At 34.3% G+C, this 24,117-nt stretch overlaps 1 protein-coding gene across 2 annotated transcripts; it reads right to left on the reverse strand.

The window, feature by feature from the left end:
• Positions 1–1,597: 1,597 nt before the first annotated feature.
• On the reverse strand, positions 1,598–24,113 carry CDC37L1 (cell division cycle 37 like 1, HSP90 cochaperone). Of its 2 annotated transcripts, XM_017654212.3 has the most exons (7): positions 23,841–24,108; positions 19,742–20,023; positions 16,466–16,559; positions 9,630–9,745; positions 9,145–9,267; positions 5,602–5,766; positions 1,598–2,030 (listed from the first exon to the last, which is right to left on the reverse strand). In XM_017654212.3, exons 1-7 carry the CDS (start codon positions 23,970–23,972, stop codon positions 1,929–1,931), a joined length of 1,014 nt encoding a protein of 337 aa, XP_017509701.1. In that variant the 5' UTR covers positions 23,973–24,108; the 3' UTR covers positions 1,598–1,928. The 2 variants fall into 2 exon arrangements, with proteins under 2 accessions (XP_017509701.1, XP_017509702.1); XM_017654213.3 differs by lacking the exon at positions 5,602–5,766 and having other exon boundaries at positions 23,841–24,113.
• Between the last annotated feature and the right edge of the window lie 4 nt (positions 24,114–24,117).

Here is a 24,117-nt window from a genome sequence, read left to right on the forward strand (position 1 = left end):
TTCCCATTCAAAACAGAACACTTTCTTTTGAAAGTAAAAAAACATGTAACCAAATTTTAAATAGTTCTTCCAATAATTCCTGTTTTAGGAAACAAAAACCCTCCAGGAATAGTTCCCTTAGTTTGTTGATAATTTCTTTCCTCCCAGTCTTTGGTCATTAATGTCTAACTTAGAGAAGGCAAAATGAAATTCAACATAATTTGGTTACTTACAGGTAAACCCTGGGAAAAAATGAAATTGAGGAATGCAAAGTAATGGTTCAAGTAACATTGCTGTCAAACCATGGATTTTACTCCTGTGTCTATTCTTTGTTTGATAGGAAGGGAAAAACAAGAGCTTGCTCCTGAACAGAAAAGGAAAAACCTCTATAACCAGGTCACTGGTTAAAAAAAGAAAAATTACAGGCTGATGAATACTATCATATAAATTAGTCAAACATTTTATTATAGAGTATTTATATCAAAAGCACAAAGTTTTATTCTGAAAACCAGGAAGACCGTGATGTTACAGAAGTATGATTGAGTAATTTGAACCCATCCCTGTGAGTACTATGTGCCTTATCAGCTTGGTTAAAACAAGGTCACAGGTCTGATCACCTTATGGGTCCCTTATTATTATTTGGTTTTTCAACTTGAACCATCTATTCCCAATCCCAGTCAGCTGTCTTCCAAATGTTTGCTACTCATATCAGTGGGCTTGGGCCGAGACTACATACACCCAATACAAATCAAAGCTCATGATCCTATAAGCCAGAAGATTACTCCTCAAATAATAAGCACTGTCATCTAATTCCAAATAAAATAAATCATCAAATACACTGGCATATTTGACGTGAGTTATATAGGAAGTAATAAAGCTCGGAAGCATTCTGTGTTAACTGAACTAGAGTGAAGAATGACAAATGTAGTAAAAGCCATCATAACCAACAAGGATGACCAAATTCTTAGAAATAAGTAGTTGGCAGCTTGAGGCAGTTAGCTTTACAAGATTTCTCTTGCCTTTTAAAAAAGTCCTTGTGCTACATCAGAATGAAACAAAAATAAAGCATACATTAAAAAAAATCAGATTATCCCTGTTTGTTCTTACAGGCCATTAGTACTCTTTTAAAACTTGCTCCCTGAGACACCCCAGACTATGTCAAGTGAAGAAACTAAGAGTGAGCTTGAAGTTCTCTTAGTCAAAAAAATCTGTACTAGCTATATCACTTTTTCTATCACTATAACCCTTAACATTAAAGTCAACAGGGAATATTAACTTCTATGGAATAGTTTTGAAAGTATTTACAGGGTAAATTTCGTGTCTGTATGGCACTGATATTATACTCAAGGATTTAACTGATGGTGCCGAAAATATAAATGTTGTATTTTTTTAAAGGGGAAGACTTTAATTTGTACTACCCATCTTATTTAGTAAAGTAGATTATCAACTACTGATTTATTGCTTTTAATATGATGAAACACCAGATTTGACAGCTAAATTAGGATACAAGTACAGTTTTATGTTTAATCATTTTGTAGAGCAGGACATGTATATATCCATATAAAAAGAGACTGTAGCAGATGCCTCCTAGAATCAACCAGTTCTTGTAAACATTGCATTTGTGCAGATTTTTATATTTTGATTCCAAAATTGAGAACAGTTAAGATTAAAGGCAAATTTAGTAGCCACACACAAAAAAAAGGTCCAGTTTGACTTCCTGCAACCTATGGTACCACTCCTCTCTTCAGAGAAAAAAACAAAACAAACAAAACAAAAACTCTAGCAGCACATAAAAAAAATTTTACAAAACGTTTCAGTACTCTTTTTTTTCCCTCCCATCAAAAACCGAACAAAAATAAAGTGCAGCACCCATAAAAGTGTCGAGAAAATAGCCAAGTTCTTCCTTTCTTGTAACAAAATAGTACTTGGCCTCAGCAGTCTTAACCACATTATACAGTGTCCATCATTTTGGGTTCATCATCTTCTTTATGTACCACTGAGTTTAAACTGCAAAGAGCTGTATTGATAGAATACTGAAGATAATCTGGATTCTGGAAAAAAAAAAGTACAGGGAAGAAACAATGAATGATATATAATCAGTTTTATGCCAACACATGCAACTACATATTCATTTTCACATTCCCCATGTCTGCAGTAGGTAGGAAAGAAGATGGGTTGTGAAGTCAGACTTGGGTTTAAACTCAAAAAGTAGGAAAAAAGCAAGACTATTACCACTTAATTCAAAGCAATGTGACAAAGACTGACTGATACATAAAAAAACAGAAATATAATACACACTTTTTTTTCCTTTTAACAAAACTGTGTAATTTAAATTATTTAATCATACAAGGCTACATCTTCCACTGATTCTATGTACATAGTGATTGATAATGTAAAAGATAAATACAGCTTTAAGCACGTATTTTGAAAACTACTACCTAACTACAACAGTAAGTACTAAAAAAAGCAAAACACTTGAATAATGAAAAAATACATTCGTTGAGTAAAAATTATAGCTACTTTCAGAGTCTATTTTGGTTTCTCACAGGTTAAAACAAACTCAACTGAGAAATGATTAAACTTTTGAGAGTACTTAGACACAGAGTAAAAAAACTGACAATGAAAACAGTTCAGTTTAGGTTTTGTTTTATTTTTTAAATTCATACATATTATATTTGCCATTTCTAAAACTAGGAACAGAAAAACTAATTAAATAAATGCAAAATAACACCAGTATTTGTAAAAGCACCATGAATAGAGAGACAGCCCTTAAGACCCAGGACTTTAGGAAATTCTTGCCCATGAATTCAATTTTGTCTATTCAATTGTTCTATTAGCTACTTAGAGTTTTACTACTATATCACCTAGTTTCATTTGTTTATTTAATAAACACCAATAAGGAAACGGTCCAAATAGGGGATAAATGTCTTAAATCTCCCCATTCCAGGGGAGGCAACGTTTTCAAAAGATACTCCTAATAAAGTATAATACTCTGTGATTCCTTTACTGTAAAAGTCAAAAAGCTAGCTAGAAGTTGGATTATTCCTAATCCATCCTTTATGGAGGATGGGGCACAAATAACTGACTTAAGTCTGGGATGATAAAATGATGTTGGACTTCAATTCTAATCCTGCCTCTACTACTTAGTGTAATGTAATCCTCAAAGAGAAAAGAATTTATCATGATCTAATAAAATTAAAAGCTAGTCTACAGGAAAACCTAAGGAAACTGTTACTTATTATCTCTAACCAAGAGGACTTGATTTAATTCTCTCAAAATTAAGGGTAATAGTATTTGGCTTATTTCATAAGACTACTGTCAATTAAAAAAAGAAATTAAAAGCTAAGGTGTTACCCAAATTTATTTTATAAAAAATTATTCATATTCTCCTCACATTATCCCATTCTTCTAAGAAACACAATGCTAAGACCTTTTCTGAAAATCAGGCCCAATTCAAAAGGCCATCAGAACAGAGTTTAAAAATCTTCTATTAAGAGTGGGCTTGAGTTTTCCATAAGAGAATTTTTGTATTACGCTTGGCTAAGGAGATTCTCTAGAACTCATCTACTAATCTCTATAACTGTTAAGACTTAATGGATAGACTTATCCATATCCCTAGCCTAATCTACAGTGAATAGCCTGTATTGTCATCTAGTAACATGCTCAACACATTATCTTGTCCTAGTAACCAGTTCTTCCCAAGAACACACCACTGAGTGTCTTGTTCTGTTTATAGTATATGATGTCAACAACAATCTGCAGTGTAGGCAAATGAGCAGTGAAGTGGGACAGAAATCCAGGATTTGAATATTAGTTCCATCACTAATTGTATTGACTTCAGGCAAATTACTTAACCTCCATCAGTTTCCATTTATTCATCCATTAAGTGAATAATAATGAATCACAGGTTTTTAAAAAGATTAAATGAAAGATGTGTTTTATAATCTATAAAATGTTATAATAAAAACATTATTATGGTAAACTTTTCTTCCCATCTCCTCGCAGTTGACAGTTTATAGTTTCTCAGGTTGCCTCTCATCTTAACCCATTTTTCTCAACCAGCTGACATCTAGTTGCCATCTTATCCAGCCCTCAGGGGGACCACACCAGTATGCTCAACTTCTCCCACTGTGAGGAACTGGTCTGTTAGCCCAGATGAATTGTCTAAATAACCCCAGTAGTATCAGCAATTCAAAAAGTGTTAAAACTGTATAATCCCAGGACCTCACCAAAAATGACTGTGAGGGATGCCTAGCAGCAGACTTCAGTTGCCATCTGGTATGTATATAAGAACTTACTTCTAACCAGAACAACTCTTTGATAATACAGGTCTCTTATATTTTAATGTACATTTTTTCCCTCTTATAAGTTTAGAATCAATGACATCCTTCAAAAGTCTTTTCCTTTGCAATCATTATGTGACAACTTTAGGAGGTTTATATACTGGACTTGACAGTGACCTGCAGTCACAAAACTCCCTTGGGAAGATTGCTTGCCTGTGGGCTATTTCTCAAGGGATGGAAGAGAAAATCATCACTATATTCAAACAGTTTAACAGATAATCTGTAGGACAAATTAAGGGAGGATACTGCTTAAACGTCTAATGAAGGGGTAGCATTACTAATTATTTAAAAATCAGACCTTGATTATTTCCATCTTTGAGAATATTTGTGGCTGACTTGAATACGATCAATTGCTTTCCTGAAATTGCCCTTTGGCTTACAATACACTTAACTGCAATAGTGTAATTACAGACATAAGGTAAAGATGCTAAAAAATCTCAATTCCTACCACTTTATTAGATTTAAGAATAAATACAGGGCTCTTTTCACGTTGTCTTCTATATGAGAGTTCCCTTTTCACTGTGTAGGCAGTGGACTAAACTGGCTAAAGTTGGCCTTAAAATCCTGGGGCCTGGAAATGAGTGATGACTGGGCTTAATTAAAATGCTACTTAAATCAAAATGGGCAGCAGCTTTCTAATAACTTAAAAATATAATCCTAAGTGGCATCAGGCAGACCAGTAGTCTAACTTCCTCTTCTTTTGACACTAACTCTTTCATACTAGTGACACAGTTTTATATTGACCTAAGAGCCGATTTTGAAGAGGCTCAAAGAGTTGGCTAATATTACCAGAAAGAGTTTAACATAAGCTATGTTAATGTGCACTAAAAATGCTGTATCTGGTAGGCAACACCAACATCTAATAAGACAATAAGTAAATTCATGAAACAAATCACCTTGGTTGCCACTTAGATGTATTCATTGAAGTTTATTCAACCTGAAAAATTCTTAACAATATAGTTTTACCCAGAATGAGATGTTCTTCAAGAGCCATCTTGGTAAGTTTATGATGAGATAAGCAATGGCCTTTAGAATGCTTAGGTATAGCTCATCTCTTCTATGCTTAAAGGAGTGGAATTTGGTGTTTTTCTAGTATAATACCTAAGAGATGGAAGAGACTTAATGCCAAAACATGGCATGAAATGAAACTCAAAAGTTATCTTCTGAGACAAGAATATTTAAAATGGCCACACATGTATTACTTATAAGAACAGTCCAGAAAAACAAAATTTATGTGAATACACTTATAAAATTAAAAAAATTTACTTTTCCAGATTACCTGTGGAAAGGATTCTAATAAACCTATAGATCCAACACCAGAATGGGGAACATGATTCTGAACTGTCACTGGTTGAAAACTTGGTGACTGAGAATAAAGTCTGACTCTTGACTTGAAAGCTTCAAGTTCATTTTTGAATGCTTCAAAATAACCTTCTTCTTCTGCCTAGCAAACACAAAAAACAAAGACTGTTTTTTTCAATACTTCCAGACCACACAGTAAATTCTAATGCACATATGTTAGGTCTGAAGTAGAGGAAGTAAAAATGGGGTTAAAAGTTTACATGTAGAAACCACCAAGATCCCTGTCATATTTTTGAAAATTGATGATTTATTTGTTCCATTTCCCTCTAATTCAGTGATAAGCAACAATCCCTCTTTATACACACACATATAAATAAAACAAAAGAGGCTTACTTCGTATTTTTCTAATTTATCTGAATTTTTAAAGTATTCAAAATAGCCTACATTTAACCACTCATATTCATTCTATCCTCTTCCCACTGCCAAACCACCACCAAAGGATGGTCTTAAAACCTTTTAATTCTCCATCAATTAATGAGGAGGCACAATTACATGTTTCTAGTAATTCTTCAACCTTATGCTCCCAATCTGTAAAAGCCCTAAGGAGCAAATAAAACTCAACATTCAACTTCATTATGGAAATATCTTAGTATTTTATTTAAGCAAGTCCCTTGTCTTCAACATTTGGAAGAAAAAAGTACTGTGAGTTATGTTGAAGAAGAGGAACTCCCTCCAGTAATGTATAATATAAGCAAAATTCTTGACATGAAACACCCAACTGACAATAGCCTCCATTTATAAATGTTTTCTTTGCAGATGAAGAATGACACACCACATATCCTAACACTAACAGAACATGGGCTTTAAGTTCAGGTGATAATAGAGATTTTGTTAAAAACTTCAATAATATGAGTGGGCCCATTTGTCTAAAATGGTATTTTTAAATGTAGTTTAGGTTACATAACCAGATTAAAACCTGTGGAGTAGTTCTTGGAGCAAGATAATGTAGGTAATGTTCTGTACTGCCATTCTAACTTTGTATGAATTTAGGAATTTCCTTAATTAAATTACAGCATTTCACTTTAGTCAATATATAGTACTTGTGTGGACACACGGAATGTTAGCATTCATATCCTTCTGTAATGGTTATGTAACAAAGTATGAAAGGAATCAAGTGGCCTAACTGCCGACCTTACTGCATGTCTGAGGACTATGGATTTAGATCTAGAGGGACCTTATTTTTTTTTATGAAATAACCTATGGGTCACTTGCTAATATCTATATGCTATTTTCCTCACTTGTAAAACAGAAATAATAATCCTCATAAAATGTTATGAGTACTTAATGATTAAGGCCATGCTAAGTGTTTAGGATCGTACCTGGCACAAAGCAAGCACCCCATGAAAACTGTTCCTTAACTTAAAAAAATCCTTATTAACAACATAATGTTAAAACTAAAGACTTTAGTAACTTTCAGTTCTATTTTGTCAAGTTTCAAAGAATATATATAGTTTGGCTATGCTCCATTATCTTATAAGCACTAGTTCAAACATATCCATTAATGTAACATGAAAAAGAAAGTATGGTTTTATTACAACTTATGGGTCAATTGAAAATTTAGAATAGTTACCAGAAGCCTGGCCAAAATGTTAACTCAATCATTTACTGATTAAAATTCTACCATTCTGGGCAAATTTCCTATTTAGGTTGCACTTCAGAAGAGTTTAGAGCATTTAAGGTAGGACTATTGCCACCCTGATACATAGATTTTTTAAATTTAAAAATAAATTTTTTCTCTGTAAAAGGAAGTATGTTTAGTGTAGTATATGTAAAAGAATACAGAAATCCTAATTCCATCACCCAAGTATAATCAAAGTTAAACTTTTGGTATGTTTCCTTCTAACTTCTAATGGTATGTGCTAAAAGGTATCATATATGCAAAAGAGCATGTTAAATGTATATGCATTGCTTATTGGGCAGTGACCCCACTATCTACCTACAGAAACTGGCAAATAATTACCATACCTTAGAAATCAGTTCCCAAGAGCATCTCCTACCTTTCTCTTACTGTCATTGTGACCTTGTCTTAGTCACTCCTTTGCCTTTTTAATTTTACCATTTATTTATGTATCCCTCAACAATATACTGTTTAATTTTGCTTGTTTCTGAACTTAAACAAAAATAAAAGCTGTTTTTCAAATGATAGAATATACCACTTTGTTATTTTTCACTTGCTTGATTTCTACCCTTGCTGATGCTGGTTAGTATTTTACCAGATGAATATACCACACTTTATTCATTCTACTGTTAACTGAACAATTCTGTTAAGAACATTATGGTATCTAGAGCACATGTATGAGTTTCTCACGGGCAGCAGTTCTTAGACTTTATGGTCTCAGAACTCTTTCACAGTCTTGAAAATTACTGAGGAACCTAAACAGCTCCTGTTTATGGGGGGTCTAACACATTTACTGTGTTAGAAATTAAAACTGAGGAATTTAAAAAATATTAACTGAAATATAAAAATAAACTCATTACATGTTAACATTTTTACCTTATTATTACTTAAAAAGCTGTATTTCCAAAAGAAAAAAATTTAGTGAAAACTCTGGCTTAACAGAAGATAGCTGAATTCATACATCTGCTTCTGCATCAAGTAACATCTTAAGTATTATTATGAAAAAAATGTTTTGACTTGGAGCCTCCTGAAAGGGTCTTCAAGACCCTTGGGCGTCCCTGGACCACAGGAAAGTTTCTGGGTATTAGCAACTTGTTCAACTTTATGATATTTTTCCAAAGTGGTTGTACCAATTTATACTCCAACAAACAGTGAGTGAAAATTATTATTGGTCTACTTCTTGTACAACTTTTAAATCATTACTAACCTAGTAAGTATGAAATGGTATCTTTCTAGACATACCTATTTTTCTTTATGGATGACATCATCCCATATATATAAGTACGTATCACTTCTTTTGACGCTATAGCAAAGTATATTCTTAGATCATTAAAAATTCTTCATAAATACAATTGTAATGGCTGTATAATATTCTATGTACCACAGGTTTTCTTAAACCAATTTTCTAATTGTTTAATTTTTACAGTGTTTCCTATTTTTTCATTATCAAAGTCTAATTTCTCATTAATCTGTGAGTTCTATACATGGAGGATAGTATATCTGTTTCATTTAGTACTGTATCCTCAGCAGCTCAACAGCTGTGCTTTGCATTACCAGGCACTCAGTATTTATTGAAGGAATAGATGATGGAACACTCTAATTTTCCTGATTATATATACATTCATTTGAATGGGCCTCAATTTCACATGCATGCTATATAGTACAACATCTTACATAGCTCCCTTATGTCTAAATTAGCATCAAGTCAGCAATACAATTTTTCTTTCTACTATAAAATCTATAGAATTTAGCTGCATTGGACAGCTTCCTTCAATGTGCATGGACCAAACAGCCTCAGCTAAAGCCTAACTTTCCCATTCAACAATATCAATAGCTACTTACTTTGGCTTTCTGGAAAAATAAACGAAAACACCCTCTTGGATCCACATTACAGTTTTTGGCCATTTCCATAATAAACTGCATTACAACAGCTTGATGTGCTATTTGTTCCATTAGAGCCCCTTTCTGAAAGTAAACAGATTAAAATCATAAGAAATACCTCTGGAAATAATATTTAATATTGTGATTACAATTTGGATTTTTAAGACACAATTTTCTAATAGGTTAAAAAAAGAAAAAGGTTTACAGTATATGTGAACAAGAGATGGGTGGGCAGGGAAAACACATTGGAAAAAGATTTCTATATGCTAACTAAAACAACTAAAAAAAATTCCTACAGTAAACTCCACTAGATATGGAAACAAAAAAATTATAAGTCCATTTAATGACCTTCCTGCTTTCATTTAAAGTAATGTAAAAAACCAAAATAAAAAAACAAATAAATCAGAATTCTACTATTTTCCCCAAATTCAAGGTTTACAGGATACCTGTTCAGCTTCTAGATGAAAACACCATAAAATAAGATATTTAGCAGTTTCTTCACATACAAGGTATGGATGGTCAGACAAAAATCTCTGACTATCATCCCATCGACTCAACATTCCTGCCAAAGAAAAAAAAAAGGATTAAACTTGAATGTCAAATTTTCTTCTTATTAGAAGATATGGTATTTTAAAATGCTTGCCTTTAAAGATAATTCAAATGACCACAACAATATGTTTTGGTAAAAGAGCAAATGAGGAAGGATAAAACACTTTTACAGCAATACCCAGTGTATTGGTAACAGCTTCCAAAATTCACAGAAAGTTTTGTTTCAGAGTTTGTCAGACTAAAGTAGGGTGACTGATTTAAAGCCAAAATATTCTGCATGTGGTGAATGCCTGAAATTTTGGGCATATCAAGATGTATAGTATAGATGATTTCAAGAGACTCAATATAATTTATGTACAAAATACAATTTTTTCTACTAGAAAGATAGAAAAGAAAGCAAAACGTTAAGCAACTATACTTAGCAAGCAAAGACTTAATAAAAGATTGAGGAAAACCGTACTATCTCTAATTTATCTCTTTTAAAAAAGGTCGAGGATGGTATGGTAAAATGTTGCCAGCATGGGAAACCAATCCTGTCGGTGCAGTAACAGTAAATATACTTTATTGTAGTAATGTCAACCATTTTGTCATGTTTATATCCACAGAAAACAGAGTCTTTTGAAAATTAAGCATACATGAGTTAAATAAGCATATATGAAGGCAAAAAAGCATAAGCATAAAAAGTTACATATATGAAGCCAGCTGTCATTTTGCTTCAAAATATCTAATTCAAATACTACTTAAGGTGTATCTTCATCTTTACCCAAATTTGTAAGAAATTTGGTAAAAAAAAATCAGCACCACCCAAGTAATCATGGAACCAGCAAAGTTCTCAGTTTTTAACTGTGTCCAGTCAGCTTTATGCTTGAGTAAGTTAAGTATAATAATGTTAGGCTTAGACTTTTTAGGCTCATCCATGGAAGTCTGGATGTTACTAAATCATCAAGCAAATTTTACCATGCTTTCTCATCAGTGTGGCAGTAAATCTTTCCTCTGGATACAAGATGAACTTCTATATATTAAAGTTCAACATCAGAGTGCAAGTAAGAACAAAACTGAGGGCAAAATTCTTACTGAGAAATACACATTTAGCAACACATAGGAATCAACTGAAAATAAATGACTTTTCCTCATTTACAAAAAGGGAGAAAAAGCATTTTAGTATTTTCTTGTTAAGAGTGTTACAAGCTTTATAAAGTTATTTCCCCAACACTTTGAGAACACTGATTAGGTCATTTTAAATTCTGAGAAACAGAATGATTTTGGAAGTTACTTAAAACTACTTCTCAAACTATATTCAGAGTCCAATAACTTCTGGGAGGTCAGCTCTAAAGAAAGCATAATCCTGATTTCATATAACTGAAGCATAAAATAAATCCTTAGCTTTGTTACAAGATTTGTTTTGCCTTTGCTTTGTTACACCTCTTAAGAGATAATATTTTCAACTCTATTTACCATTCTTAAAGAAAGCACTGCTTCTGTTTACTTCTCCATGGCAGCCTCATGACTCACTGAGGCACCAAAACCCTATCCATTTTGGTTTCTTTTGCAGAAAGGATACTTTGAAACAGTGATACTTATAGGGGCCTTCAGGAACGGTGTCATTAAATGTTAAAGTTTTTAAACTATTCATTTAATATCCAAGACAAAATTAACATTTAAGGTTACCCATAGCTTTTCTTCATCTGAGAAATACTTGTCATTATTTGATTTAAAACATACATACCAAATTATTATGAAATTAAGAAGTTAGGTTGCAGTTAATTCTTATAGTCCTTTGTGGGAAGCATATGGAATTTTATGAACAAAATACTTCGAGAGAATCAATGACTTAGTGAAACAGAACATACCCAAAATTACCAGTTATTTTGGAATTTGTAAACAGACTTATAAACAAATGGGAAGTAGCACAATCTAGCATGATGGCTAAGAAAACAGATTCTAGAGAGAAACTGTCTATGTCTGAATATTAGCCTTACCATACCTCAGTCAAGTTTTTATACCTTTGTGCCTCTCTGTCCTCTTCTGTAAAATAAGGCTGAAAACAGTATCTAATTTAAAGAATTTTTGTGAAGATTAAGTAAGTTAATACATATAACATACTTAGAACAGTGCCTGACAGAGGGAAACATCTGATAAATGTTAGATATTAGCACATTAGTGAACTCACTCATTCATTCATTAAATATTATACTACACCTTTGGTTAAGGATAATCTAGTTACTTAAAATAGTCAACCAATCTCTCTGAATGCCTGAAAAACTATTTTGACACACTAAAAAATTAATTATGTGCTTTTACCTACATGTTTTCCTAGTGAATATCTTGATCCTAATCCATTCATCAGTTCTCCATAGTCCACCTGATTCCTAAAATGGACCCCAAATACACATGTGCTTACTGATTTCCCTTTCCTTTTTGCATTGTACTTACAGAATGAGATTTAAATCCTTTGAATTACTTAATCATTTTAATTTCTCTCCTAAAAATCTCCCAACTAGGATGTGAATTTCTTAAATGGAAGATAGATGAGCTTTTTTCCCCTTATTTCCTGAGCCCCAGATCTCCTGTATTTCCAATCACCTGCCACCAGACAACTATTTCTACCTATATAAATGCACATACACTCAACTTATTTAAAACGGAGACCATTCTTCTCTCCCTGCCATAAGCAGTGCTTCCTGGGCTTCATGTCACCCAACAAAGAATTGTAGAAATTCCTCTGTCATTTCCATTCCATTTGTGACCATATCAAACTGGTCACAAAATTCTGTGGTTATAATATTACAAACTATTATATCATGACTCACATTAGTGAATTTTCTAACATTAAGCCATCCTTGGATTCTTAGGATAAACCCTTTAAAAATATTTTTCAGGTTATAAAAATTAAGTATATTCATTGTGAAGAATTTGAAATTTCCAGAAAAATCATCTACAATTCTATAAGAGATGATTAATATTAACATTTCTGGGCTTATTTTTAAAATAACTTTTTTCCCCATTCATTCATTCATTCATTCATTCATTCATTCATTCATTCATTTATTTATTTATTAAGGTATTATTGATAGACACTCTTATGAAGGTTTCACATTAAAAAACAATGTGGTTACTACATTTACCCATATTATCAAGTCCCCACCCATACCCCAATGCAGTCACTGTCCATCAGTGTAGTAAGATGCCACAGTTTCACTATTTGCCTTCTCTGTGCTACACTGTTTTCCCCGTGATCCCCCACACAATGTGTACTAAACATAATACCCCTCAATCCCCTTCTCCCTCCCTCCCCACCTGCCCTCCCACACCCCTCCCCTTTGTTAACAACTAGTTCCTTCTTGGAGTCTCTGAGTCTGCTGCTATAAAATAACTTTTAAAGGAACAAAATTAGAATCCTATCACACATGTTAATTTTATATTTATTTCACTTCACATTCTATTCAAGAGTATTTTGTATCAAATGTTTATCAAAATAGATTATTCATGTGCTTTTGAAAAGCATTAAGAGTGATCACATTGAGGAGACTGTGTAACCCACCTTCAATGCAACTAAAAAAGATCCCATTCTACTATTTATGTAAATATTTATATCTTTTGATAAAATAAATCTCCAGTGACAACATCCTATATAGATTAAAAAAATGCTTAATCATAGCTAAGTGGCTCGAAGTGAACACAGAATGTGCCACAAAAAACTGCATTAGATAATCAAAAAGCTCTGATAATCACAAAGACAGTGTTGTCAAAGATGCATATGCTTTAAATAAAACTTTTGTGAAATTTAAAAGACTTTGTTGCTACACTGGTATATTTACAAGACATGAATTAACAAAATTAATATATTAAAAACAAATGCAGGGAAAAAAATTAAGATTTCAATGCTTCACAATACTGTATGATACAGTTGTATCATTTATCATTAGATGATAAATTCCATCTAATTATAAGGGTAGAAGCAACATAAGACAGACAGTCAACAAATACCATAAGGGAATGTTAAGAAGAACTTTGAAGAATGTTAAGTCCACATGAGATCACACAGAAGTACTGGTGTGAAGCCTCGGGAGCACTTCAGAGCACCCCTATATACCCAGCCCATGAGTCTAAAATGCAATCTAAGTTTGGAAAGCCTCCAGCTGGAAGCTTAATTTATAGCTGCTACTCCAGATGTGTTTACTTCAAAGAAGTATATCAATGTAGTCATTATTCTGACAATACCTGTGTTCCTTTACCAAAATAAGCATACAACACCAGAAACATTTCCCACCCAGCAGGGACAGCATTACATTTTCACTATCTTCCCTATGGTCTCTACCAACTCTGTGCCATGATTTAGTCCATGGGGACTTTATCTTATCATCCTCCATAACTACATTTGGTTTACTTCACACTGATGGAACTTGGTGAACACAAGTAGCAGGTATCCCAGATATCTTGGTAAGATACATGCATGCCAGAATGGGGAAAAAAACATGAAAATGCTGAGAGCCTACTACCTTAGTGACACTTTTGGGGATCCGATGAGCTTTGGAAAATAGGATATCTACCCCAAAGTGAAAAGTCAATGTACATTTCCATTAAGAAACAGGTACAGCGTGAATCTGGGATGGGCTATCAGCTTTGCTTAGTATTATAGGATGAGACACTAGAAGCCCACAATGTGCAATGGCAAAATAACTGCTTATTAATCATGTTAATTAATCATGTCAAATCAGTCTTTTTTTCTCAGCCATCTCACTGCTTGCATAAAAGGTTATAAACTAAGGTGTCATGATGGCACATTTGAGATTATGCATATTCAAGGGCATGGCATCTCCCAATCAAGGATATTCTAGGATAGCCACTGAATACATAACCTGCCAGTAGCAGAAATGGTGCTGAAACCTCACTATGGAACCATATACTGCAGAGAACAGCCAACCAAGTTAACAGGTTGATTATCTTGCTTTATTTCATCTTGTAAGGACCAGTGGTTTCTCACTTCAACACACCCACTCTAGATCTGGTATTGCCCTCCCTCCTTGCCATGCTTCTACCAGTAATACATCAGAGGTTTTACTAAAAGAGTCATTATTTCTTGACCCAGAAACTCATTTTACAGCAAAAGAAATGAAGACAATGGTCTCATGAAATTCACTGATCTTATGAATATCACTACCTAGAGTCAACAGACTTTACAGAATAGTGAAATATTTTATTGAAGACTCAAATGGTTATAGTGCCAGGAGAGTTACACCACCTTGTGAGGTTGTGTTATTTCCCCACACACAATTGCTTCTGACCAAGGCACCCAGTTTAGAGGAAAAATGGGGGAAACCTGCTAGGTTTCCCAAGGCTCCAAAGCAACTGGCCTACAGAATGCCAGAGGGGTGATAATATCTTGAGGGATGCTTTTCTAACCAGATGCAGTCATGCTCTCAAAGAGCAACCAGTATATGGTATTCTTTTTGGTACAGCTGAACACAAAGGTCTAGGAAGCAAGAACTATGGGTGGGAGTAGCAACTCACATTATCACAACTAAGACTCATGTACAAAATTTTTAGTTTTTATCCTTATGACTTAGGGCTCTGCTCATTTAAAGATTATAATCTATCCATGAAAGGACTATTCATCAATTTTTAAAAACAACTAATACTGGAAGGATAGTATGTACAAAAATAAACTATGTCCATTTGTTTCTTCAGGTACTATTCTTGAATTAAACAGAATACAAAGTCTACTTCCCTTTTTAAAACAGAAAGTATGACAAATATGAATATTTTATGAATAAACTGTATAAAAAGACAAAAATATAAAGTATCCATTGTCTTGATATAACTGAAGAATGAATGAAATTCTAAATACTTTGGGGTTAAAACAACAGTAGGTAAAAAATATCAAAATGCCATTTAATGAACTTATTAATGTACTACAAATAAAAATTATGTTGACTAAATTAACATATTACTTGGGATCAAAAAAACACACCTTGGTATATCAATGACACTTTATAAATTAAAAAAAAAAAAGAAATGCCTTGAATCCTATCTCCTAACACTTCCCAGTACCATTTTCACCTCAGTAGTACCACACTGATTATAATCCTGAGAACAGAGTATATTGCTTCCTGACTGCATTTGCACATGACTTTTGCCTCCCTTATCTACATGGAAAACCCGTGTTCTTCATAAACTTGCTCAGATGTTACCTCTGGGAAGTCTTTACTACAACCCCCAACCCACCACATTTCCCCAATAGAGAAAACTATTTTTAAGTTACTTGTATACATATTTCTATTACTATCTTTATCTGACTAACAGCTCAAGGATCTGTATGTATTATGTAGCAACGTATCCAAAATCTGGAAAAAATGAATGCTAACCTTATAACCATAAGACAATCAGAGACCAAGGAATCACAGAGGGAAAAAGACAAAAGCAAAGACTAGTCAGGAAATAGAAGGAGGTTGTTGAGTAAACAAAGACTGTGCCTTAGAGGGCAGCATTATATAATAACAGATTGAATTTTGCTTCTCTTCAAAATCTGGTTTCCTCTATGAATGTATTTCTTTTATGACCAAAAACAAACTCTAAAACAAGAGCTGTGCAACTGTGTCAACAACAAGTAGCTACACAATTGGAGTTTGTTACTAATCTTCTTTTTGGTCCCCATTTTCTAAAACCACTTTTTGTATACATAGTTATGGTACCAAACATTATAAAAGAAGGAAACTAATAAGAGAAGACTTACCAAAATGTCTGATTCTTTGCTCATATTTCTGCATAAATGATTCTGATTTATCTTCATCTTCTGTTTCTTTTCTTTTATCTTGATTAATAAAACTCTAAGGAAAAAAATACTTGACATTAAAGTCAGATTTTATACTCTAACTGAATTTTCTTTCCAGATACTAGCAGACTGCCTAGCAATTCTTCCTGTAGACACTATAAAAAAGGTCATAGAGTACTATACTAATATTATATGATTAAATTAATCTGTTAAACTTTTTAAAAAATTAGAATTTTCTTGTACTAGTTTCATTAATTTAAAAAGTATATGGAAAATAATACTTATTTTAGAAATTATACAGAAAACAATCTTTTTGTTAAACTGAATTTCCCTACATAAGGAAAATAAGAAAGATCCTTTATATACATATTTTAAGTTTTACATTATTCATTTCCAATAAATTTGTGTTAACTCTAGCCTAATCTTTAGAGTTCTTGCTGGAAATAAATCCAGAAATTCAAAGCATATAGAGAATAAAATACATTTACTATAATTTGTTTGGTAGCACATAAACCTAAAATGGACCTCTGCTATAAATTTTCTTAGGAGAGGCCAAACAGTCTGATTCTGAAATCAAATAGAAATTTCTGTTAAGTGCTTAATTTCAGTTAAGTACATCATAAAACAGATCAAGATGAAGTTTTTATTTAGCCAGAAAAACTGGCAGAACAGTTTCTCAAAACATTCTGTGATCACATTTAAACCTTGAGATCATCACTGCCAAAAATGAAAATTGCAAACTAACTCTCTGCCAGTGTACAATCAAGAAGCACACACAAGTTTATATATGTTAAAATAAAAGCATTTTTTCCTTTACATACTCTGCTATCTAGACCAGCACTGTCCAATAGAAATATAATTCAAGTCACAAACGCAGTTTAAAGTTTTCTATTAGCCATATTAAAAAAAAAAAAAAGAAACAGATGAAATTAAGAACATATTTAACCCAACATATCTAACATAATATCAACATGTTAAGAAATTAAAAAAATAATTAATTGAATATTTTACTTTCTTGGGGTATTCAGTCATCAGAATCTGGTGTGCATTTTACACTTACAGTACATCTCAATGCAGACTAGCCACATTTCAAGCACTCAATAGTACAAGTGGCTTGTGGCTATCGAGTTGGACAACACAGATCTAGACCAGTCCTCTCATGTCTCAAGCTCCCTCAAGCTCCCAGACAAAATCAATGTACGATTTTGAGCAAATGACTGGAACATAAAGATAGTCCTAATTAATTTGTGGTATAAATGTAGGCTATGTTAGAACCTAAGTTTAAAAAAAACAGACAAATGAAAATACTTTACTTGTGATCACTGTGTTGAGAGATTAACTTCACAAAACAAAGAAACATTGCTTTGACCATTCCCTCTGTAAGAAAAAGTCCTTTTAAACAGTTCTGAGGTATAAAAGCAAACCAGAAATAAAATAAGTTAACTAGACACAGCCTTTAGAAAAATACACACAAGCATAGTGAATCATTCAGGTAAAGAAAGATGCTGTTGTGGGGGAGGAAAAATATGTGAATATACACAGGCACAGATAAACTCTAGAAAGATACAACTCACTGTTAAAAGTAGTCATCTCAGGGATTAATACTTAGTCTATAGGCACACACCTGATCATCTACATTTGCTTTCTTACAGCACTAAACTATGTTTTTCTACCTTTATCTTGTATCTACCTACCACTTCAGCATTTTATTAAAAAAATAAATAAATAATAATAATAATAAGGGAGAAATGTAGGATTCACATATAAATCAAGTATAAAAATCAAACGAATATTCATATTTGACCTGATTGTTTATAGTTCATAATCTGTGATCAAAACCGAAAGTTTCTGTGATGACTGCCCTTGTACTGTTCACCATGTAAGAACTTATTCACTATGTAAGAATTTGTTCACCATGTAAGAACTTGTTTGTTATGCTTCAGAAGATCGGAGACTGATGAGAATTAGGCTTGGGTTGGATTAATGATTGTGCATTGAGTCCCCTATACAGAATTTTATTGTTGTTAACAACCATTTGATCAATAAATATGAGAGATGCCCTCTCAAAAAAAAAAAATTGATATCTTGGTCTGGTTGATGTTTACATGAGTGTATATATTTGTCAAAATTCACTAACTTGTACACTGAGATTTGTATTTTATTGTATGTCCCTTAACGTAAAATAAAATATGAAAAAAAAAAGGTGGTTATCTTGGGGAAACAAAACAGAGTGAAAGAATCCTTTCAATTTTACTTATGTACTTATGTATCGTTGTATTTTTTAATAAGATGAACTCATACTCTTTCTTGGATAAAGAATGAAGTACTGATAGGGCCAGTGGTGTTGTGCATTTATATCTGTGCATTAGTTGTTGCTGTGGCAGAATTACGGCAGGTCCAGGGGAAGGAAATGAGCACTTTAAAAGGGACTGAGAGTGGATGCCCGGACAGAAACAAGTTGTGTTATAGATGGATAAAGATAAAGTGAATGTGCTCTTAGACAAGAATGAGTAGTATATCCCTAAAGCTTGAGAGTTTAGTCCAAATAGAAAGAACTACTTCATACATCAGTAGAAAATTAATTTCACTATCCATTTCTTCTTCAGATACAAAAGTCATAGAAAAAGGACTACATCATCCAATGAGAAAAAGAATACTACTCTTAATAAACTAGTAACTTGGCAAAGGAACTGTACCCGTCCCTTCAGTAATAATGTTTGTAATACTACATCCAGATCACCACCTGAGGTTTACTAAATACATACTGGTAAATAACCTTGAAAGACTTCATATTTCCAGTAACTATACAATAGTGTTGCAAAACTAACAGCAAGCTGATAGCACAGAAGTATCAGGAAGCTCTCATAACATCTGAACTTTTACCATGTGCTATGCCCCTGCTTTTAATACATTACCTTATATAGTCTTCATACCCAACTCGTATCATTGAGGAAACTGAGACTTACAGATGTTAAGTGACCTGACCTTGGGCAGTGCATGCCAAAGCTGAGATCTGAGGCAATCTGATTCCACAGCCCACCCTGTATGCTATGCTGCAGCCACATATTTGTATTAAGGACTACTACTGGGGATACAGGTTTCTGTAACAAGCACACTTGATAAACCATCACAACTGAATACTGTTTATAGGTTTCTGTTCTTTGCTACCAAATATGCACAACTAGTTTGTACAAACACTTCAGTTTTATCTTCTTTTATTATGATCCAATAACATACCTTATTAAAAACATCCTTGCTAATGGCATCCATGTTCCACAGACACATTCTCTCTCTTTGTATTAGAGCCTCTTCTTTCTGCCGCCATTCTTCTTCTCGTTGCCTCAGTTCTGATACTGCTGTTTGTGCTTTGGCATGTTCCTGATCCAAGGACTCAGAGTTATGCAGTGCTAAGCTACAAAGTTTCTGCTGAGCTTCAGCGAGATTCCATTTGCACGCCACAGTGCTCTTCACAAACTCTTTCTGTTTTTGGCAAGCCAGTTCAATTCCATGGCTATATATCTAGATGAAAAACAGGATTTGTAAGAAATGAAGAAGGCAATAGGTATACATGTGCAGCAGTTTTCTTTTAGTCAAGGATTTCTGAACAAAATTTTTGGTACCCAGGTTATCTTCCCTTCTGTGTCTGTGTATGCAGTTATATTTTAATATTACAGGCCTTGTTTCATCAACTAGACTCTAAGCTCCTCTGTTAATTTGTGCCCCTCCCCTGACAACTAACAGCAACAAAAAGCCTAACATACTAGCACAGCATCTTGTATATAGTGCTCAACAAATGTCTGATTTATAGCCTTCATAATCCATAAACTGCAGAATAATGAGAACAAAAGCTTAAACCTAGTTCATCACTTTACCATTCAACATGCTGAAAACCAGACCTTTAGAGTTTTGTTCTACAAGTTCTTCACTGTAAATAACTTTTTATTTAAAAGTGATAATTTCTATTTTTTTTCTGTATAATCCTAATACTTGGTGGTCTGAGATGTTCTTATTGGAAATTTCTATTTAAAACTGACTGTATCAGACAAATAGCCTTTAATTTAATCCGAGTCAAAGTAGGCAAAATTACTAAAAAGAAAAGCCAACTGGCCCATCCCAGTGACTCTGTTCCACTCAGAAGCAATAGTAGTTTTAATATTTACTGAATTACTACATGGTAGGCATTATGATGGTTGTTTAATTCTTTATATTCCTCAGGTTTAAAAAACAAAAGCTGAAGGCACATTCTTTATTATATCTTAGCCAAAATGAAGATTTCAAACTAAGTATTCCAAATGATTTTACTCTAATCTGTCCCTTTATCTGAATCACTATTCAAGCCCTTATAATTTCACACCTTAATTATATAAATACAGCCTTCCTCATCTCAAGCCATTCTCTACTAGACCAGAAATGATCTTTCCACAAAACAAATGTGATAATTTTACTTATTCTTAGAGTCCTGCGATTAAGTGCAAACTATACAGCATGGCACAGTCCTTCATGATCTCACTTCCTATTCTCTCTTTAGACTCAGCTCTAGTTAACTCTTTTACTTGTTTATTTTTTCCATCCTCCCCTTCAGTGTGATGCACTACCATGACCACCAGCCCACCACCACTCCGGCAACCCCCAAACTCCTGTCTCCATTCTGGACTCTGGCATCACCTGCCTGAGTTTTCTCTTATCCGTTCCCTTCCCACCCAAGATATGCATACTGCTACAGTGATATTTTCACACAATACTGTGCTTATTTGATTACTCATTCATCAGCTTCTTGAGGGCCCAGAATTCAATAAATCTCAGATGAATAAACAATTCTCCACTTCTTGGAACAGACTAGTGGTGGCAAAGAATTCTGAGGCAAATAGCATGCAAGGCCTCTACTTAAGAGCTGAGACTTCAGGCAAATTTTTAGATTTCTACTGGGACAAATGTGGACATTGTTGCTATTGAGATGTGTCATTTACTCAATTAGCAGGTTTGGAGCCCAGGTACCATAAAGCCCTAACCAACCAAATAAAATATTTATTTTTTGCTATCTTAGAATAGAATAAAGAGTAATTGTAAACAAGCTATTTTTAAGAAGGGGCCAGGAAAAGGAGACACATGAAGCTATAAAAGTTATTTTACAAGAAAAGACAGATACACTAAGAAAGGCAACATGGACAAATGGCAGTATCTTGCATTTTCAAATTATGTAAGAGCAAGTATTAATTTCTCAAATCAGACATAGAAATCTTATTTCCAAATTCTAAAAATGATTTATGTTTAAATTCTTCTCCAAAGACTACACAGACAGTATTTAGCCACTTGAGCAAACTGTCCAACATACCTGAGATCATTAAAGGTCATAGTTTATCTGTGAACACATTGAAGTTTTAGAGGGACATTAAACATAATTATATTGTAATGAACATTAACTAAAAAAAGGAATTGTTAAGCATTATGTCTACTAATGTTAGCTTTATATAAAAAGTTCTCAAACAGGATGTCTAAATTCCAAACTGCCTTTATGGTAATTGAATCTCAGAATTACACATCACACATGATGTTAAGATATCTAGATTCCCCATATTAGGTAGAATTAAGCCAAACTGCTTAATTAAACAGCTGTTTTTGAAAGATGTTTAGATACTGAATTAAACATTTTATTATTTCCAAGTATTCCAACCCAGAAACTTAAGTCCTAAAGTCAGCAAGACAAGTATATTTGTTATAAACACACAAACTAATTTAGGATTAGTAATCACTGCAAATTTTAACACAATTCAAAGGTAGTTTCAGCCATATAAACTTTTACATTACATCACAGGATGGGCAGTGCACAAGGTGGGGAAAAACACTGTATTAGGAGTAAGAAGTGCATTCTAGTTTTAATTCTTCCATTATCTAGCTATATATGGTCTCAGGGAATCACTTTTAATGGAGATCAGTCTATTCACTTCCAAATTCCCTTTCAGTTAAATAAGTCTGTAATTTAAAGTACACAAGTAAAAAGTTAACATAGATATTTTTTAAATTCAGAGTTTCTCTTAGGTTACTTTCTAGATTCAACTATAATGCACTGAAATTCCTGAGACCTATTCTCTCCATATGCCTTCAAAACTGGCGATGGCACTGCTACTCATTTCTTTTTCTCTAACACATTATGTTCTTATATAACATATTTTGCATATAAAAATGACACTAGCGGTCCATAATTAGGGGGTGACTACTGACCTATCAGCTCTCATTCTGAACTAAAAAATGTCTCGCACTTTCCCAGTGACTGGCTGGTTGAAGTACAGTTCTGTGGTTATGAAACAGCATTTTTCTGTGTGAAGCCAACTAACCCCGTGAGCTGGCCATAGGATTAATGGCCCTATACTCAGTGCCAACTATTTAAATCACTCAACTTCCATTAATACCGAGCAGAATGGGTCTAGAAAAAAACTCTTCAGTTAAGCTCTTGGGGACCCCAATTTGAAAGCCTAGAAGGCAGACACATAATCCGTTTCATTGAACATATTAGCGTTTAGTCTGTGAACCTGAAACGTATTTCCAAAACACACTCAGGGTAGGAGAAAAACCAGGATAAGAATGACATGGGTACCTTAAGTACTCCCTAAGACAGGACCCAGAAAAACCCTAAATGGTCTATCACATTTGGGTAAGTTTCAGAGGAGAGGTGGGCTGAAACACAAGTAAAATCAGGAATCTGGGGAAGAAATCTGAAGAAAAAGGCAAACGGGTGCCTATGCGTTTTTAACTGGAGAAAGATGTGAAGCAAAACCAGAAAATAACTTAAGAGAAAATTGTCACGTGAATGGGAGAGATTTTAAAGATTTTATTTCAGCATCAAAAGCGAGGTTTGCAGAATCTACTTAGATGTCAGAAAGTCAATGAAATTGGCTTCTAAAGTCAGAAGCTCAGTGATTGAAATACATTCACTGTTTCTATCAGCTGTGCACAAGCATTAGAGCTTTCAACAGAATAAAGTGCTTGGATAAAATGCACGAACAAGAGGACAAAGGGTCAAGGTTGTAGCGTGAGCCACTCCAAACTGGGTGCTGTCAGGAGGGGTGCATGAATGAATGTCAGGATGAGGAATGTCTTCTAAGGATAAGGAGGAATTAGCTAAGGTGAAGAGTGTGTGTGGAGGCTGGGAAGATACGGCCAGTCTCTCTCAGAAACCTCAGAAGATGCTACAATAGCCCTAGGATGGCATCAGTCCTCAAGCCACCAGGGTAAGGTGGGAGAGCTGAACAGGGCACAGAAGAGGGTCGCAGAGACGGCGGGCTGGCGGTCCCGGCGATGGCACCTCCCCATCCCCCACAGAACGCAGGCCCCCTCTCACCTGGGCGCCGCCGCCCGGCGGTTGCGGGCAGCCGGGAGAACCGGGCGATATGTCCAAGCCACTCTCCTCCTCGGCCTCACCCTCGGCTCGACGGAGGCTCCAAGGTCCCGGCGGCGGCCACGGCTGCTCCATGTTCCGAAGTCCCGGGCCCTACAACCGCCACTGCCAACGGATTAGGCGTGAGTGGAGCCTGCTGCGCGATGCCACCCGCCCCAGCCGGCAGGGACCGCTACCCAGAATCCTTGTGCTGGTTGTGACGCCAACGCACGCTCAGCGT

The sequence above is a fragment of the Manis javanica genome, chromosome 2 (assembly GCF_040802235.1).
Source record: "Manis javanica isolate MJ-LG chromosome 2, MJ_LKY, whole genome shotgun sequence".
NCBI lineage: Eukaryota > Metazoa > Chordata > Mammalia > Pholidota > Manidae > Manis > Manis javanica.

Bases quoted from the DNA above. Each gene is read 5' to 3' on its own strand.
- CDC37L1 (XM_017654212.3), bottom strand. From the start codon at position 23,972: ATGGAGCAGCCGTGGCCGCCGCCGGGACCTTGGAGCCTCCGTCGAGCC. The intron at 9,746-16,465 runs GTAAGTCTTCTC...TTTCTTTGGCAG, and splicing joins GCAAAGAATCAGACATTTTG to GAATGTTGAGTCGATGGGAT. The intron at 2,031-5,601 runs GTAATCTGGAAA...TTTTTTTTCCAG, and splicing joins TATTAGAATCCTTTCCACAG to AATCCAGATTATCTTCAGTA.